Source organism: Hemiscyllium ocellatum, chromosome 8 (genome assembly GCF_020745735.1).
Source record: "Hemiscyllium ocellatum isolate sHemOce1 chromosome 8, sHemOce1.pat.X.cur, whole genome shotgun sequence".
Classification (NCBI taxonomy): domain Eukaryota; kingdom Metazoa; phylum Chordata; class Chondrichthyes; order Orectolobiformes; family Hemiscylliidae; genus Hemiscyllium; species Hemiscyllium ocellatum.
Window position 1 is genome coordinate 84,618,783 of NC_083408.1, and position 19,705 is coordinate 84,638,487.

General features: G+C 41.0%; 1 protein-coding gene across 3 annotated transcripts in view; it reads right to left on the reverse strand.

Moving 5' to 3' along the window:
* Positions 1-19,705, reverse strand: part of fancm (FA complementation group M) — a 185,051-nt gene that overhangs the window by 46,024 nt on the left and 119,322 nt on the right. For all 3 annotated transcript variants that reach the window (XM_060829295.1, XM_060829294.1, XM_060829296.1), the window contains exons 15-18: positions 8,609-8,691; positions 6,865-6,930; positions 5,804-5,908; positions 3,189-3,342 (exon numbers count right to left, since the gene is read on the reverse strand). In XM_060829295.1, the coding sequence (XP_060685278.1) occupies positions 3,189-3,342; positions 5,804-5,908; positions 6,865-6,930; positions 8,609-8,691 (408 nt within the window). The remainder of the gene's footprint in view (positions 1-3,188; positions 3,343-5,803; positions 5,909-6,864; positions 6,931-8,608; positions 8,692-19,705) is intronic.

Sequence of the window (19,705 nt, forward strand, 5' to 3'; positions counted from 1 at the left end):
GAAATTTTACTCTGAATTGTACCAATCTGAAAGCTGAGAGTGTAGGCGGGTGAGGATGGAGTCTTTTTTAAAAGAATTTGGACCTTCCGGGAGTGACCCCTGAACAAGAATCTCTCAAGGCCCCATTGTCAGAACAAGAGGTGCAGGAGGCTGTGAGACAGTTCCAGAATGGGTCCTGTCGGGCTCCCCACTGAGTTCTATAAGGAATTTAAAAGAATATTGTCAGGGCCAATGGTTAGTAGATTTAATGACTCACATTGTCGTGGCCTCCTCCCCCATCTCTAAGGCAGGCGATCATCTCTCTCGTTCTTAAAAAAGGAAGGCTCCAGAGGACTGTGCTTCCTATTGACCCATTTCACTCCTAAATATCGACTTCAAAGTCCTTTCCAAGACTCTGGCATTAAGGCTAGAAACTGTACTGCCCTCCACAATTAAGGAGGACCAGATAGGGTTCATAAAAGGTCGCAGATCGACGGATAATGTCAGGAGATTAATTAACATGATCCAAGTATGCCAACAGCTATCAGTACAGGGATTGATAATTTCCTTAGATAGGGAAAAGGCATTTGACAGGGTTGAGTGGCCATATCTTTTTCATTCTTTGAAGAAGTTTGGCCTGGGAGAGACATTTATCTGGTGGGTGGAGATTTTGTATAGTGAACCTCTTGCCACGGTTCTTACCAATGGTGTACGGTCAAGCAATTTTAATATTTGTAGGGGTTGTTGACAGGGCTGTCCCTTGTCACCACTGGTGATCGAACTGCTGGCGGAGGCAATATGCAGGGATTCCAATATAACCACTCCAGAAGTGGGGACAAAGTCACATAAGATTGCACTGTATGTTGATGACATTTGTGTCTTCTTATCAAACTCAACAGTCTCAGTGCCACACCTGAGACAATGCTTCAATCTTCTCGGGTTATAAGATCAATTTTATGAAGTAAGAGGCCATGCCCACGGCCATGCCTGATCCTGAGGGTGGATCATGGTTCCCCTTCAGATGGTCGCAAGAGGGCTTTCTCTACTTAGGTATATTTATTACTCCCATTTTTGATCAGCTATTTAAAGCCAATTTTGCCCATTTATTCAACAGAATCAAGCAGGACCTTCGTAGATGGGAGGTACTTCCAATCTCTTGGTTAGGTCGAATGGCCCTCATTAAAGTGAACATTCAGCTCTGCCTATTGTATCCTATGCGAATGCTTCCTCTGCTTTTTACTAAGCAAATATTTAGAAGAATGAGCGGCTGGTTTAGTTCTTTTATCTGGGATCATAAGCGGCCCCTAATTAAACTGACTAAATTGCAGTTACCTTACAGACTGAGGGGAGTGGGCCTCCCAGATATCAAAAACTAATCTGTTAAGCTCACTGCTACCTTATGTGAATGATTGGGCTGGGGGAACCCTCACTCACTTTGGTTGGAAATCGAAGCATCTCAGACAAGATGCCCCTTATTAGCCTGCTGCTCTTAGACAAAATGAGAACGGTTAAGGAATATTGCCATAGCCCAATAGTCACCAAGGCATGGAGGGCAATGCATCAGGGTGAGGGCAATATTGCCAAACCATCATTTTTGACACCACAGTTGATATGTCGGGCTTTCAGCCAAGGATGATGGACTCTGGATTTAAACCATGGGCAACTAGGGGCATGTCTTGCCTGGGTGATTTATTCAAAGGGGACACATTTATATCCTTTGATCAGTTGGCTTAAAATTTGAATTGTCCAGTATGGACCTCCTTTGTTTCTTTCAAATTAGAAACTTCACACAAAAAGAGACCACACTTCTAACTGATTCTTATAGTGAGACGTGGAGAAGAGGGGGTTGAGTGCTGAGGATACATTATCTGTTAGCAACGCTTATCATCTATTGGGAGAGGGTCCCTTGGACGAGACTGAATGGCTCTGTAAGATATAGGAGAGGGAATTGGACGTTGAGATCTCTTCTGAAATATGGGAGGATATCTGGGAAAATGCAACAAGGACTCGATTTGCAAAGGACCTATGCCTTGCAATTGAAGATCCTCTACAAGGTCCATCTAGCCCCAGACCACCTCCCTAAATTTAAAGCGGGAACATCTCCAATGTGTCCTAAATGTAAAGTGAGCATGGGCACTCTTACTCATTGTCTTTGGTCCTGCCACAGACTGTGGGCATACTGGAATGCTATGGTAGGTGAAATAGAGAAGGTCTTGGGGGACGGAGTTGGAGATGGACCCAGTACCTCTTTTTCTTGGCTTTGTTAATTCACTTTCATTAGACAGACACAAAATAAGGCTTTTCAGGATACTCACTCTTTTTTTTACCAGAAAGAACACTACTAGTGTGGGCGTCAGAAGATCTCCTGGGGCTGGCAGGCTGGCGTAAGCTGGTCATGGAGCACATCCCCTTGGACTTCCTTCAGACTATGATGCACCGTAAAACTGAGAATTTCAAAAGACGTGGTGGCCCTTTCTGAACTACCTGGGTAAAGATTAGTCCGCCATACTAATAAGAGCCTTTATATAGCTATGGCAATTCTATGTAATGAATCTGGTATCCAGAGGGGAGGAACTACAAACATATGAAGGTGCATAAATTCATGCGCTCGATGATCGAGGGTTATTGCTTTGTTTTGCTGAGCTGTGTAATGGTTATTATTATTATTATTATTACTATTGTTCAGACTTTTCTTTTTTAGCTTAGTTATTAGTTGATATTTATGTAATTAACAGGTTTGGTTTTTAATATTAGTTTGAATTGTTTGGTTTTGTATTTGTTGTAATACTCAAAAGAAAAAAAAATGTTTTTTTCATAAAAATACATTAAAAAGAATATACTGACGTTTTCCCCCCGAAAGAGATGCACCTGGCACATTCCAGTAACTTGCACAACTTGTTTATAATTCTGGTAAACCTACACAGTACATTCAATGTGCTGTTTGACCATAATGCAACTGAAGTTAAATCTGACCATATCCTAAATTTGTGTGTGTGTGTGTGTGTGTGTGTGTGTGTGTGTGTGTGTGTGTGTGTGTGTAGAAACAAATAGCAAACCTTTCTAGTTTATTTAGCTCAGCTATTCACTGGATATCAGTGAGCAGCCAGCTTTCTAACTCTTGGGAAACAAATGTTGCAAATAACATGGACATAACTATAAGTACTAACTAATGTGCCCTTAAGTTAATATGAATTATTGCAGAGTCTTACCACTTATAACTTGTGAAAGCTGAGATTCATCATTTATGAAACCTTTCAAAGAATCATCGTTGATATTGTCACAGTCATCTTCATCGGAGGACACATATTCAGCTCCATCCAAGGAAAGCTCAGCCTCTTCATCAAGAAACTGTCGAGCAACATGCTAAAAATAAACCAAGACAACAGTCAACTAATTAGTATTAAATTGCAAAACATTACCAACCTAACCTTCCAGATACATACCTTGCAAAAAAGAAAGTTGAGCTGCCCTGTATTAGTTTGGTCATGATACGGATACCATGAAACTGTTCTCATGCAAATTAATACACAAATATACATACGCATGTTATCTTTTTACTTAAAAGGCTTGAACACAATTTAGGTGAGGACATCTGATTACTTTTTTGGATGACGTGTTAAAGTGCGACCCATCTGCTGGACCACGTGGATGCAAAAGATCCAATGAGTCTACTCAAACATTTTCATAGAATCATAGGACTCTCACAGTGCACAAAGAGGATGCCACCCAGACACACCCTACCCCAAAAACTGGGGTTTTTACCATGGCTAACCATCAAACCTGCATATTGGACACTACAGGGCAATTATTTTTTAAACATTGCCAATCCACCTAACCTGCACATCTTTGGACTGTGGGAGGAAACCAGAGCACCTGAATCAAACACATGCAGCAGTGGAGAGAACATGAAAGCTCCATACAGACAGACGAATCAAACCTGGGATCCTAGTACTGTGAGGCAGCAAAGCTAATCACTGTGCTGCCTTACATGTCCCCATGTCTTGGCTGACAATCAAGTAATATATCAACTGGACATCATGGGAACATTGCACAGATTTGTTGCTGCATTTACTTTAAAAAGCAGTTAAGACAAAAGATTTCAGGCCATCAAGAATGTGGGACGTGTCACATCTCATTTTCTTATTCTTGCAATCTGCACAAAGAATTAGACTGGAAAAAATGCCACACTAAACATTCTGCAGAAGTTCATAATAGTTTTCCACAATTGAGTTCTTATGTCAGAAAGCGCAAAAGTTAAATTTAGTGCAAGGTACTTTATTATTTAAAGTTTCCATACAAATGTAATGTGCTGTTGCAGTAATTATATGCATAGAAGATCATTTGAGTGCCAGGCTAAAATAAATCATTCCTCTCAATTTTGAATTTTTCCAGATGCAATTTTACTTCACCCATAACAACTTCATCATTCAAGCTACTTGGTTTTACACTGGTAAAAAGAAGCCTTGATCAATTTTGTTACAATGGCTGTCCAATTGGTTCGTTATTTAATTCAAAGTTCATGGGAAGTGGGCATCACTGCTAAGGCCAGCAATTACTGCCTGTCCCTAATTGCCTTTAAGGTGAATGGCTTGCCCGGCCATTTCAGAAAGCAATTCAGATTCAACCAAAGAAATTGCTGGAAATTTTGAGATCTGGCAGCATTTGAGAAGAGAAATCAGAGTTAACGTTTCGAATCCAGTGACCCTTCTTCAGAACTGACGGTAGTTAGGAAAAGGATGTTTTTTTTATGCAGAAGGTAGGGTGAACGCTAAATGATAAATGGAGATAGAACTCACAGAAAAAGAAAAAGAGTTGGACAGACAAAGGAGTGGATATTGATCAGCCCAGGTTGATTGATTTATTATCACATGTATCTAAGCACAGTGAAAAACTTTATTTAAGAGCAGTCCAGGCATAGTAAGCAAGAACATACAGATCATAAGGTAAAAAAGAAACTTGGACAGAGACATATAGGTTACATCGCACAGGGCGTGCACAGGCAAGATCAACATTAGCAAGTTAGAGAGTCCATCCATCAGTCTAACGACAGCAGGGAAGAAGCTGGCCCATGCATTCAAGCATCTCTATCTTCTGTCTGACAGAAGAGGTTGAAGGAGAGCAATACTGGGGCACGATGGGTCTTTGATGATATTGGCAGCCTTTCCACATGTAAATGGAGTCCATGGATGGAAGGTTGGCTTCTGTAATGGTCTGGGCTGTGCATACAAACTTCTGTAGTTTTTTGGCAGAGTAGTTGCCCTATCAGGTCGTTGTGCATCCAGATACTTTGCTTTCTATGGTGCATCTGTAAAAGTTGGTGAGGGACCTCGAGGACATGCTAAATTTCCTGAGCCACCTTCTTGACCGTCGCATCTATGAGTGAAATCCAGGACAGATGGTCAGTTATTGCCACTCCTAGGTACTTTACACTCTCCACCCTCTCAACCTCAGCTGCATTAATGTAGATGGGAGCTTCTTTCAGAAGTCAATGCTCAGTTCTTTAGTTTTGCCAAAATTGAGAGAGGGGTTATTCTCAATGCAACCCATCATCAAGCCCTCTATCTCCTTTCTGTATTCAGACTCATCATTGTTTGATTTCTGCCCTACCAGAGTCATGTTATCAGCAAATTTGTAGATGGCATTCATCCATAATTTGGCAACAGAGTCATGGGTGTACAGGGATTACAGGAAGGGGCTGAGAACATATCCTTGGATGCGGGTTGGGGGGACTCGAGTGTTCAGTGCTATTGTGGATCAGGTGCAATAAAATAGTTCAAATACTGCATATTGCAATAATTGAATATACAACTAAAACTGCACCTACCTCTCGCCTCCGGGATTGATGAATATTTCTAAACAATTTGGCACCATTATTATTCTCGTTTGAAGGGTCTTTAAAATCATCGTCTTCACTGTCTGTGAAGCCTAACTGAGAAATTAAGCAATCCAAAGAACAAGATTTAATTATTTTTTCATCCAAACGTTTAGTTGACACTTCAATGATACATACAAAAGACCAACGGTGAACGAGTGGAAATTAGGAAATATTTTACTAATAAATGTAATGTCACTGCAAACTACCAGGAGCATTTCCTACAATTCAAAAGCTATAATTCTAGATATGAAACATATTGAGTAATGGCTTCATGCAGAACCTTTTATCAAACAGCTATGTGTAGAGAATTGCAGTGCTACAGGTAATAAAAACCATCAACTCGGAGTATCAGTTCTTATATTTGAATAGCTGTAAATTACTGTCATATACTTAATTTAATCGCATATCTTGACTTGCAAATTGATAATGGCAACAGTTTTAAAGTAAAAGGAAAATTACATTGCACTAGCATCAGACTGAATTTCTAGAAAAAAAGTAACTATTTTTCATACACAGTAGCGCCTCGACTTACGAACTTAATCCGTTCACGAACTGAATCAATTTTTCCCATTGTTCGGATAACGTAAGAATGCTTGGACGACTGTTCACAGCGCACGCGCCAAAGACTAACTGAATGAGATCACGTGGGACCAGAGAGCTTTTGCTTTCAACAAGCGGGTAGCAAAGCAGAACAATGAAACCACGTGGTCGCACACGGGCGTTTTGCGTTCGTACCTTGAATTTCGTATGTACGTTGAAGCAAAATTTTATGTACAATCCTGTTCATAAACTGATTTGTTCGTGAACAGGGTTGTTAGTATGTCAAGGTGCTACTGTACTTCTAAGAAATATCAAGGCAAACACCCAAATGCAATTAGAAAACATTCAGTGACACAGTTGACTTTAACCCCTATAATAATGAATAATGGGTTCAAATCCCAGTGCCATTTGAAACCTATTCAACAGATATATATACTATATGTTCCACTAGAATTAAATTATTTACATACATTAAGCATTTTCCTGGCTTTCCAGTTGGGTAAAATAGGAGAGTTGAGCTCATAGGTTAGAGTTACCTGTAACATAGAACATTTAGGCAAAAATTAAAAATTTATTGACTACTGATCACCATTACTCATTACAAACAGCACAGGCAGGAATTTCAATCGTACATATCAAACAGCTTCAAATTCAATTTAATTATTCTTCTCACTCTCTGGTCATTGGGGTTCTTTTGACCTATTCCTTTCGTTTTCATTGGTCACATTCCAATGGCATACAGAAAGAAAGGTTAAAAAGCATTTCTTTCACTTGATGTTATAAGGGTCTTTCTAACTCTGAAGGAAGTGCCGTTCAACAGCATCAACGACCAACAGTTCTGGTAATGTTGGGCAGCCTCATCACAGCTGTAAATATTTCCAACTTCCAGTTTTCCTTTAAATGTGCTATCATGAACATAAATATACCTACATTTAAATGATTTAATATCACCAATTTCATATATTTTAATGAATCTTTCCCTGCCTCACCCAAGGTGCAGTAAAGCTTCAGCTGCCAAAAACTTCGTCAAACAATATTTCAAATATGTCTTAATGTTAAATATCAAATTTTATAAAGAATGTGCTGGACGGTGAAGGGTAGAGCACCAATTCATAGTATAATAGTATAAAGGGACTTAATGATTGCATTGAGTTGAGTTTGAAAGGTGATATAATTAAGGATTTTAAAATAAAATAATCTGAAAAAGAGAGAAATTATTTTCTGATAGAAGAATTCAGAACCATTACAAACAATATTACCACTAGAGTTAGAACATCTCAAAACAAAATCTCAAAACATTATTCATTCAAAGGATTGTGGAAACCATTAATCTGTTTAGGCTGTAATGCTGGGCAAGTTGAAATTTCCAAAATTGAAAATGCTAGATTTTGTTTTGTTAGGCAAGACTTTAGTAGAAATAAATCGCAAGACGTGGTCATCAGCCTGCTGGTAGGGATTTGGGAAAAAAGCAGATCAACAGAGTAAAAGGCACATGATTCAGCTGAATGTCTGACAAGTTCAGAGTGTCACTCCTGGTCACTGAGAGATTATACTTGGCACACAACTGAAACAGCCAAGATCCATTCAAGATTTCCTTCTCTACTTAGTATTGAACAAGGATGTCTACCCAAAACTAGCCAATATCCAAACTAGCAATAACACGGAGTAGAAGAATAATTTTGCCAGCTATAAGAACTGATGATAGGATAGGGTGCAGATCATCAAAAAACCTGTCCTGTGCATCGCCACAGTTAGCTACTGTGGGAGCAAATACACAAATAGGTGTTATGTTTTTGCAAAGAAAGGTGTAGGTTCCTGGTTTTTAACATCCTTTGAAATCTCTCTCCAGAAGATGAAACCAAGTCCTGCCTCTTAGCAATCTGAAGGAGGTAGGCCATTTCAAATGGAGCCTGTTCCTATTGCTCCAAGCCAATTTTCGCCGAAGGCAGCTTGAGTGCACCTACACTCTACGCTCCCAAGATACTACAGCTGAAGGATGTTCTTGTCTATCATATGTCTGATGATCTGAGAGTGTTGACGTACCAGCATCACATTTAGAACTATAAATTTGTAGCACCCAAAGCACTTTCATACAGAGTCTTGGTTTAAAAGAAATTGCATTCATCTTAATCAAGTTTTGACATTATAAAAATGCATTTGAATTATTCTGTACAACGATGTATTTCAATGCCAGTTATCAAATAGTGTACTCACTTCAGGCGATTCCAGAACACCAACTTTAATTCTTTTACAAGGTCTTCTGATAACTTCATCTTCACTCTCACTGTTGCACCCACCTGAGGAAAGCAACATTTTCCCATAAATCAGAAACAGCTAATTAATAAACATCCTGGAAATAATCACAGAAAGGTGACGGCCTAGTGATATCATCACTACGTTATTAATCCACAAACCCAGAAAATGTTGTGGGGACCCAGGTTTGAATCCCAGCACGGCAAATGGTGGAATTTGAATTCAATAAAGAAAAGAATAAATCTGGAACTAAGAATCCACTGATGACCGTGAAACCAATGCCAACGTCAGAAAATCCCATCTGGATCACGAATGTCCTTCAGGGAAGGAAATTTGCTATTCTCGTCTGCTGTGGCCTACGTGCGACTCCAAACCCACAACAATGTGATCGACTCTCAACCTCCTTCTGAAATGGCCTAGCAAGCCATTCGGTTGTACGAATTCCTACAAGGTCTCAAAGAAATGAAACCATAGGATCACCTGACATCCACCTAGGCACCGAAAAAGACAGTGGCAGAAACAGCCTTGTTGACCCTGCAAAGTTCTCCTAACATCTGGAGACTAGCGCCAAAATTGGGATAGCTTTCTCATAGACTGATAAACAATAGCCTGACATAGTCATACTCACAGAATCATGCCTTACAGAAAATGTCACAGATACCACCATCACCATCCCCATCCCTGGATATATCCTGTCTCACCTGCAAGGCAGACCCAGCAGAGGTGGCCACACAGTGCTATACAGTCAGGAGGGAGTTGCTCAGTGAGTCTTCAACATTGACTCTGGAACATCATGAGGTCTTATGGCTTCAGGTTAAACGTGGGCAAGGAACCCTCCTGCTGATTAGCACGTACCATCCTTCCTCAGAGGATGAATCGATACTCCTCCTTGTTGAACAACATTTGGAGAAAGCACTGAGGTTGGCACTGAGGAATGCACAAAATGTATTCTGGGTAGGGGATTTCAATGTCCACCACTAAGAGTAGCTCGGCAGAAGTACTACTGATTGAGCTGATTGGGTCCTGAAAGACATAGTTGCTAGACTAGGGCTGGGACAGCTGGTGAGGGAAAAACATACTTGACTTCATCCTTTCCAATCTGCCAGCTGTAGATGCGTCTGTCCATCATTTTATCGGTAAGAGCAACAGTTCTTGTTGAGACAAATGAGACATGCTTCGAAGAGATCCAGCAACTCAAGACTGAGCATCCATGAGATGCTGTGGGTCATTAACAGCAGCAGCAGTGTACACCATCGCAAATTCTAACTCATGATCCAGCATTTTCCCCATTCAAGCATGAATATCAAGCCAGGGGATGAACCCTGGTTCTACAGAGAGTACATGAGGGCATGCCAGAACCAGCACCAGCATACCTGAAGATGAGGAGTCAACCTGGTGAAGCCACCAAACAGGACTACTTACATACCAAAAAATATAAGCAGTAAGTAATAGAGAGAGACACGCGATCCCACAACCAACGGACCAGATCTAAGCTCTGCATTCCTGTCACAGTGGTGGTGAATGATTAAGCAACTCACTGGAAGAGGCAGCTTTATAAATATCCCCAAACTCAGTGACGGAAGAGCCCAGTACATCCGTGCAAAAGATAAGGCTGAAGATTTTGCAATAATCTACAGCCAGAAGTGCCAAGTGAATGATCCATCTCGGTCCCCATCCAGTTGTTCCCAGCATTATAGATACCAGGTTCTTCAACTAATTCAATTTACTCCATGTGACATCAAAACACACTTGGAGGCACTGGATACTACAAAGGCTACAACATTCCGGCAATAGTCCTGAAGACTTATTCTCCAGAACTTGCCATTCTCCTAGTCAAACTCTTCCAATACAGTTCCAACACTGGCATCCAATCGACAATAACTTCCCAAGTACATAAAAAGCAGGACAAATTCAACCCAGCCAATTACTGCCCGATCAGTCTACTGTCAATCATCAGTAAAAGGGATAGAAAGTTTCATCAACAGTACTATCAAACAGTACCTGCTCAGCAATAACTTGCATAGTGATGATGTCGATGTGCCAGTGTTGAACTGGGAGGAACACAGTCAAAAATCACATAACACCAGGTTATATTCCAACTGGTTTATTTGGAAGTACGAGATTTCGAGGTGCTGCTTCTTCATCGGGTCTCCATGGAGCAGGATTATAAGATGGAGAATTTATTGCAAATGATTACAGTGTCATGCAACTGAATTGAACAAACCAGTGATGCCCAGTTTGGGTTCTGCCACGGCCATTCAGTTCCTGACAACTTTGGTTCAAAAACGAACAAACAAGCTGAATTCCAGAGGTGAGTATCACAGGGAAAACTCTCTGGAGGTTAGAGTCATACCTGACACATACGAAGATGGTTACGATTGCTGGAGATTAGTCATCTCAGCTCCAGGACATTTCTGCAGGAGTTCTTCAGGGTAATGTTCTAGGCCCAAACATCCTCAGCTGCCTCAATGACTTTCCCACCATCATAACGTCAGAAGTAGGGATATTCGTTGATGACTGCACAATGTTCAGCACCATTCGCGACTCCTCAGACACTGAAGCAGTCCATGTCCAAATACAAGATCTGGACAATAGCTAGGCTTAGACTAACCAGTGACAAGTAACATTTGTGCCACACAAATGCTAGGCTATGACCATCACTAACAAAAGTCAACCTAACCACCGCCCCTTGATGTTCAATGGTATTACCATCACCGAATCCCGCACTATCATTAATCAGAAACTCAACTGAACTCACCACATAAATACAGCAGCTACAAGAGCTGGTCAGAGGCGCGGAATACTGTGACGAGTAACTCACCTAACTCCGCATCAACTACAAGCCTCAATTCAGGAGTGTAATGGAATACTCCTCACTTGCCTGGATGAGTGCAGTCCCCACAACACTCAAGAAGTTTGACTCCATTCAGGACAAAGCAGCCACTTGCCTCATATATAGCCAAATAAGCATCCGCTCCCTCCACCACCAGTGGCAGCAGGATCTACAAGATGCACTGCAGAAATTCAGCAAAGATCCTCATGCAGCACCGCCCAAACTCATGACCACTTTTGATGAAGCTGCTCCTTTAACAACCTTAGGTTGTCCTTGGTTTTTTCTTCAAGAGGTCGTAAAAACACAGGTTCTGAAAAGTCTGAGTTTGGATGCATTTTAAGGCCAACTTGTTTACAGCTAACAGGTACTGCCACAGATAGAAAGCTTTCAAGTTTTAAAATGAAGGCTTTCAAATTTTCCCACCTCAGCTTTTCTCTGGTTTGGTTTCTTTTAGAAGTAGTTGTGTAGAAACACTGCTGGAATTCGAAAGCAAACTCAGGCTGGTTCTCTTTCACTGACTCCCATCCTATAAGAACTTGTATTTGATTTTACCTTTTGTGCCAAGGGTGTTTATGGAGACTGTTGCAAGTATTTTGGAACAGCATCATTAAGAGGGATGATTTGTTGTGTTTTCAGATAGGATAAGTTATTTGATATTCTGTTTTTTGCTCTTGGTGTTTCATTTGGTAATTTTATAAATACATTCTGTCTTGTTCAAAACTAAGTGGTTTGACCAACTGATTCTCTCTTGGAATACCCACCTTACACTTGCTGAAAACGACCTGGTCCATAACAACTTCCATCTACAAGGACAAGGGCAACAGATATACGAGAACACCATCACCTTCAAGTTCGCCTCCAAGCCAATCATCATCCTGACTTGGAAATATATCACTATTCCCTCACTGTCGCTGAGTCAAAATCCTGAAATTCCCTCCCTGATGACATGATAGGTCAACCTACAGCAAGTGGACCGCAGCAGTTCAAGGTAGCAGCTCACTACCACCTTCTCAAGGGAAACTAGGGATGGGCAATAAATGTTGACCAGCCAGCATTGCCTACATCCCACAAAATGAATAAATAAAAAAAAATCCTTTAAGTCATACTTTTAAGTTTTAATATTTTCGTAAGGACAGCAAAAGCGCACCGGGTTTAATCTTCTTTTGATTTCTAATGCTGACAGAAACATGTTAATTAACATAGATCATTCATAAGGACAATATAGAAATGAATGTTTCCTTCTAAATATGAACAAAATGCACATATTATTTGTAATGCATGTTTCTTTTTACAGTATAATTATACCTCACTGGAATGCAAAGCAAGTTTGAATATTTAAAATGCTGCATTCATTTTTGCCAGGAGTAACTAACTCCAGTTCTTATTTGACTTCAAAAGTGAGTTACTATTAATTTATGACTATTCTCACTGGACATCAACATGAAGCTATTCTCCAGCTATTTAAAGGTTTCATAGAATCATAATTACACAGCAAGGAACCCTTTGGTCCAACCAGTCCAATCCGACCACGTACCGCCAGCCTGCACTTGGCCCGTATCCCTCTAACCATTTCCTATTCATGAACTTGTCCAAAAGTCTTTTAAATGTTGTAATGGTTCTGCACGAACCATTTTCTCTGTCAATTCATTCCACGCACAAACCACTCTGGGTAAAGACATTGCCCGCCCACCCCACCTCCATGTTCTTTTAAAATCTTTCTCCTCTCACCTTATAAATATGCTCAAGTTTAAAACTCCCCCAACGTAGGGAAAAGACCCTAGATATTCACTTTATCTTTGCCACTCATGATTTTATAAACCTCAATAATGTCATCCAGCAACCTCCTACACTCCAAAGAAAAAAGTGCCAACCTTTGACCCAATTGATCAAAATCTCTTTGTATGGATCAGGGATGGGTCAAATACGGTGCAGAATGGTCTCAAGGGGGAGAGGGACCAGCAGGAGGTCATTGTACACACTGGAACCAACCAGACATGAAAAGAAAAAGGATGAGATTCTGAAAAGAGAATACAGAGTTAGGCAGGAATTCAAAGAGGTCCTCAAGAATAGTAATGTCTGGATTACTCCCGGTGCTACGAGCTAGTGAGGGTAGGAATAGGTGGATAGAGCAGATGAATGCATGACTGAGGAGCTGATGTATGGAAGAAGGATTCACATTTTTGGATCATTGGAATCTCTTCTGGGGTAAAAGTGACTTGTTCAAGAAGGACGGATTGCACCTGAATTGGAAGGGAATAATATACTGGCAGGGAGATTTGCTAGAGCTACTCAGGAGGATTTAAACTAGTAAGGTGCGGGAGTGGGACCCAGGGAGATAGTGAGGAAGAAATCAATATGAGACGGGTACAGCTGAGAACAAAGACGAGTCAAACAGTCAGGGCAGGTCGGGACAAAGCAGAGAACAAGGTAGGACTGATAAATTAAACTGCATTTATTTCAGTGCAAGAGGCCTAACAAGGAAGGCAGAAAATCTCAGGGCATGGTTAGGAACATGGGACTGGGATATCATAGCAATTACTGAAACGTGGCTCAGGGGTGGCAGCTTAATATTCCAGTATACAAATGCTATAGGAAGGACAGAAAGGGAAGCAAGATAGGAGAGGGAGTGGCATTTTTGAGAAGGGATAGCATTACAGCCATACTGAGGGAGGACAGCCATACATTCAGGGAAGTTAGTTGGATGGAACTGAGAAATAAGAAAGGGTTGATCAACTTCCTGAGGTTGTATTATAGACCCCCAATAGTCAGTGGGAAATTGAGAAACAAATTTGTAAAGAGATTTCAGTTATCTGTGAGAATAATAGGGTAGCTATGGTAAGGAATTTTGAACTTTCCAAACATAGACTGGGACTGCCATAGTGTTAAGGGTTTAGATGGCGAGGAATTTGCTATGTGCATACAAGAAATTTTCCTGATTCAGTATGTGGATATAACAACTACAGAAGGTGCAAAACCTGACCTACTCTTGGGAAATAAGGCAGGACAGTGACTGAGGTGTCAGTGGGGGAGCACTTTGGGACAATAAATCTATTAGTTTTAAAATAGTGATGGAAATGAGAGAGTGGATATAAAAGTTGAAGTTCTAAATTGGAGGAAGGCTAATTTTGACAAAAGCTGATTGGGGACAATTGTTCGCAGGTAAAGGGATGGCTGGAAAATGGGAAGCCTTCAGAAATGAGGTAACTAGAGTCCAGAGACAGTATATTCCAGTAAGGGTGAAAGGAAAGGCTGGTAGGTGTAGAGCATGCTGGATAACTAGAGAAATTTGAGGGTCTGGTTAAGAAAAAGACAGGAGAGATCGAGAGAATCCTTAGAAGAGTATAAAGCCAGTAGGAGTATACTCAAGAGGGAAATCAGAAGGGCAAAAAGGGGTCATGAGGTAGCTTTGGCAAATAGGGTTAAGGAGAATCCAAAGAGTTTTTACAAATACATTAAGGACAAAAGGATAACTAGGGAGAGAATAGGGGCCCTCAACGATCAGCAAGGCCACCTTTGTCTGGAGTCGCAGGCAATGGGGGAGATACCAAACGAGTATTTTGAATCAGTATTTACTGTGAAAAAGGACATGGAAGATATAGAACGTAGAGAATTAGATGGTGACATCTTAAAAACTGTCCATATTACAGAAGAGGAAGTGCTAGATGTCCTGAAATGTATAAAAGTGGATAAATCCCCAAGACCTGATCAGATGCACCCTAGAACTCTGTGGGATGCTATGGAAGTGATTGCTGGGGTTCTTACTGAAATATTTGTATCATCGATAGTCACAAGTGGTGCCACTATTTAAGAAAGATGGTAAGGCCAAGCCAGGGAATTATAGACCAGTGAGGCTGACATCAGTTGTGGGCAAGGTGTGGGAGGGAGCCTGAGGGACAGGATGTACATCTATTTGGAAAGGCAAGGACTGATTAGGGATAGTCAACATGGCTTTGTGGGAAAGAAATCATGTCTCATGAATGAGTTTCTTGAAGAAGTATCAAAGAGGATTGATGAGGGCAGAGTATTAGACATGATCTGTATGGACTTCAGTATGGCGTTCAACAAGATTAGATCTCATTGAATACAAGGGAGAACTAGCCATTTGGATACAGAACTGGCTTCAAGGTAGATGACAGAGGGGGTGGTGGAGAGATGTTTTTCAGACTGGAGGCCTGTGACCAGTGGAGTGCCACAAGGATTGGTGCTGGGTCACCATTACTTTTCATCATTTATATAAATGATTTGGATATGAACGTTAGGAGGTACAGTTAGTAAGTTTGCAGATAACACCAGAATTGGAGGTGTAGTGGACAGCAAAGAAGGTTACCTCAGATTACAAAGGAGTCTTGATCAGATGGGTCAGTGGACTGAGGAGTGGCAGATGGAGTTTAATTTAGATAAATGTGAGGTGCTACATTTTGGGAAAGCAAATCTTAGCAGGACTTATATACTTAATGGTAAGGCTCTACAGAGTGTTACTGAACAAAGAGACCTTGGATTGCAGGTTCATATCTCCCTAAAAGTAGAGTTGCAGGTAGATCGAATAGTGAAGGAGGCGTTTGGTATGCTTTCCTTTATTGGTCAGAGTATTAAGTACAGGAGTTGAGGGGTCATGTTGCAGCTGTACAGGACATTGGTAAGGCCACTTTTGGACTATTGCATGCAATTCTGGTCTCCTTCCTATTGGAAGGATGTTGTGAAACATGAAAGGGTTCAAAAAGATTTATAAGGATGTTGCCAGGGTTGGAGGATTTGAACTACAGGGAGAGGTTGAATAGGCTTAGGCTGTTTTCCCTGCAGTGTCAGAGGCTGAGGGGTGACTTTATGGAGGTTTATAAGATCCTCAGGGGCATGGATAGGATAAATGGAAAGGTCCTTTCCCTGGGGTGGGGGAGTCCAGAACTAGAAGGCATAAGTTTAGGGTGAGAGGGGAAAGGTATCAAAGAGACTTAAGGGGCAACTTTTTCACTCAGAGGGTGGTGTGTGCGTGGAATGGGCTGCCAGCAGAAGTGGTGGCACCAAGTACAGTTGCAACATTTAAAAGGTATCTGGATGGGTATATAGGAATAGGAAGGGTTTGGAGTGATATGAGCTGGGTGCTGGCAGGTGGGGCTAGATTGGGGTGGGATATCTGGTCGGCATGGACGAGTTGAATGGAAGGGTCTTTTTCCTTGCCATACGTTTCTATGACTCTATGACTTTAGATAACCTCCTTTACTTTCAAGAAGGAGATGCAGTTTAGTTTCATTAAGACAAACAAGTCTTGGCAAAGTTTGTAAAATTAAGCAGAAAGGATGAAACAGAACAAAAGGTACTCAAAGCTTATGAACCAGCAGATATTTCCATGGAATGGAAACTATTACACCTGCGTCTCAGTGCCTAGTTCATTCAACTACTGTGATCAACTCCAAAGGCTTATGAGACTTTAACAAAGAAATAACATTTTATTTCACATTAAATAAGCAATAACTCAGCAAGCTAACAAAAGCCCTGGTTTGAAGGCAACAGTTGAGTAACTCAAATACAATCAACAACTGTAGTAAATATTGTATTATTTACAAACATTACATGTGAAGAAGTACACATTCTTTAGAAATAGAGGAGGTCGGTTAGCCAGGTTGGCTGGACAACTCGTTTACAATGCAGTAATGTCAACAATATGCGTTCAGCTGAGGTTACAACGAAGGACTCTCATCAATTTTTCCCCTTACCCAAGTCATGACAACCATCAGGTTAAATCACCACCAGCCATCCCATTTACAAACACCTTACTAAATGAGAACATAGTCACCTCTCAGATCTTGAACCAAATTTCTCTCAATTCTGTGTTTAAATCTCACCAATTAAGTTTCTTGACTTTGGAACGGTTCTGAATTGGCATTAATTAATGTCACAAATGTGGCCTCAGTAATTATGACCAAGATGCACACCCCCTTCTCATCCTTCAAAAATTAGTCAGTCAATCAAGCACCATAGTTCAACTAGCCAGGTCACTGAAACTCCATCCTCTTGGTTCCAACCTTGCCCATCTTCCCAAAGTAGGCAATGGAACTGTGTTTCTCTCCAAAGGATCTATCCATTGCCCCTTCTCTTTTAACCTACATTCCGTACCACATTAGCATTATCCACTGTCATGCTATCAGTTTCCAAATGAATGCTCTATCTACTTATCTTCCACTTCCCGGAATTCCACTGTATTGTCAAGTTGCTTGTTTGGCAATTTGTTATAAGTGAGCTACAATTTTCTCCAGTTAAACTTTGAAGGCAAAAGCCACAGTCAATCAGGTTCCATGAAAAGCCTCCTTTTCTCATATTTAGTCTCACACTGAAAGATGGTTTACAGCCTTCATACCCTATTTGTCAGAGCCGAACTCCCATTCCCATGGTCTCCCTTTTACTTTCTACTTCTAATGTGGTAAACTTCTGCTCTGCCTCAGCCCAAATATTATATTAATGTCTTTGCCTCAATTATTGATACTTTGCTGGTCAGCCTCTTATTTTCCAGACTTTAACGCTCCAATCATCCAAAAACCTTTTCTGTTTCCTATCCTATGCTACTCCATCAGTCCTGATACTGGTGACTAATATTAAAGCCTGGAACCCCAATTTGTTCAAATTAGAAGTCCCATCTCAGATGGGAGTTAAAGTTGGGGGGCTTTAACTTCCTCCAACATTGACTGGAAATGCTGTAACTCTCATGTCAGATGGATCAGTATTTGTTCAATGCGTGCAGGAGGATTCCCTGACAGTATGTCGAAGGGCCGACAAGAGGGGAGGCCACACTGGATCTGGTGCTTGGTAATGAACCAGACCAGGTGTTTGATTTTGTGGTAGGTGAGCACTTGAAAGAGTGACCATAATTCAGTTACGTTTAGCGATGGAAAGGGATAGGTACATGTCATAGCGCAAGAGTTATCGATGGGAGAAAAGGCAATTATAATGCGATTAAGCAAGCCTTAGGATAGAATGGGGTAGCAAAATGCAGGGGATGGGGACAATCGAAATGTGGAGCTGGTTTAAAGGAACAGATATTGTATGTTCTTGACAGGTATGACCCTGTCAGCAGGGAGGAAGTGATAAGGAAAGGGAATCGTGGTTTACGACAGAAATTGCAGCTCTTGTTAAGCGGAAGGAGGGTTATGTGCCAATGAGACAAGATGGTTCAGATGAGGCGATAGAGTGTTACAGATTAGCTAGGAAGGATTTAAAGAGAGAGTTAAGAAGAGCAAAGAGAGGACATGAACAGTATTGAGCAGGTAAAATAAAGGAAAACCCTAAATCTTTCTATAGGTAAGTGACGAATAAAAGGATGACAAGGGTAGGAATAGGATCAGTCAAAGACATAAGTGGAAAGTTGTGTGTGGATCCTGTGAAGATCAGAGTTGCTAATCGAATATTTCTCATCAGTTTTCACTCAGGAAAAGAATATTGTAATGGAGAAGAATGACATACAAGATATTAGACTAAAAAGGATAGAGGTTAATAAGGAAGAGGCATTATCAATTCTAGAAGTGAAAGTAGACAAGTCCCTTGGGCCAAATGAGACTTATTTGAGGATTCTCTGGGAAGCTAGGGAGGTGGTGTTGGAGCTTTTGGCTGTGATCTTTGAGTCATCATTGTCTACAGGTTTAGTACCAGAGGACTGGAGGATTGCAAATGTTGTGCTCTTGCTCAAGAAGGGCAGTAGAGATGACCCAGGTAAGTATAGACAAGTGAGCCTTACGTCTGTTATAGGAAAAGGTTTGGAAAGGATTATGAGAAATACGATTTATAATCATCTAACAAGTAACAATTTGATTGCAGATAGTCAACATGGCATGGCTTCGTCAAGGACAGGTCACGTCTCACAAACCTCATTAAGGTTTTTTGAGAAAGTGATCAAGCATGTTGATGAAGGTAGGACAGTTGACGTGGTGTACGTGGACTTTAGTAAGGCCTTTAATAAGATTCGATATGGTAGGCTCTTGGAGAAAATGTAGAGGGATGGGATTTAGGGTGATTTGGCAGTTTGGATTAGAAACTGGCTTTCTGCAAGAAGGTAGTGAATGGTGGTTGATGGAAAATATTCAGCCTGGAGTCCGATTACTAGTGGTGTACCACAACAATCTTTTTTGGGGCCACTGCTGTTTGTCATTTTTATAAATGACTTAGACGCAGGCATAGGTGGATGGATTAATAAGTTTGCAGATGACACTAAAGTCGGTGCTGCAGGTTGCAGGGGGACT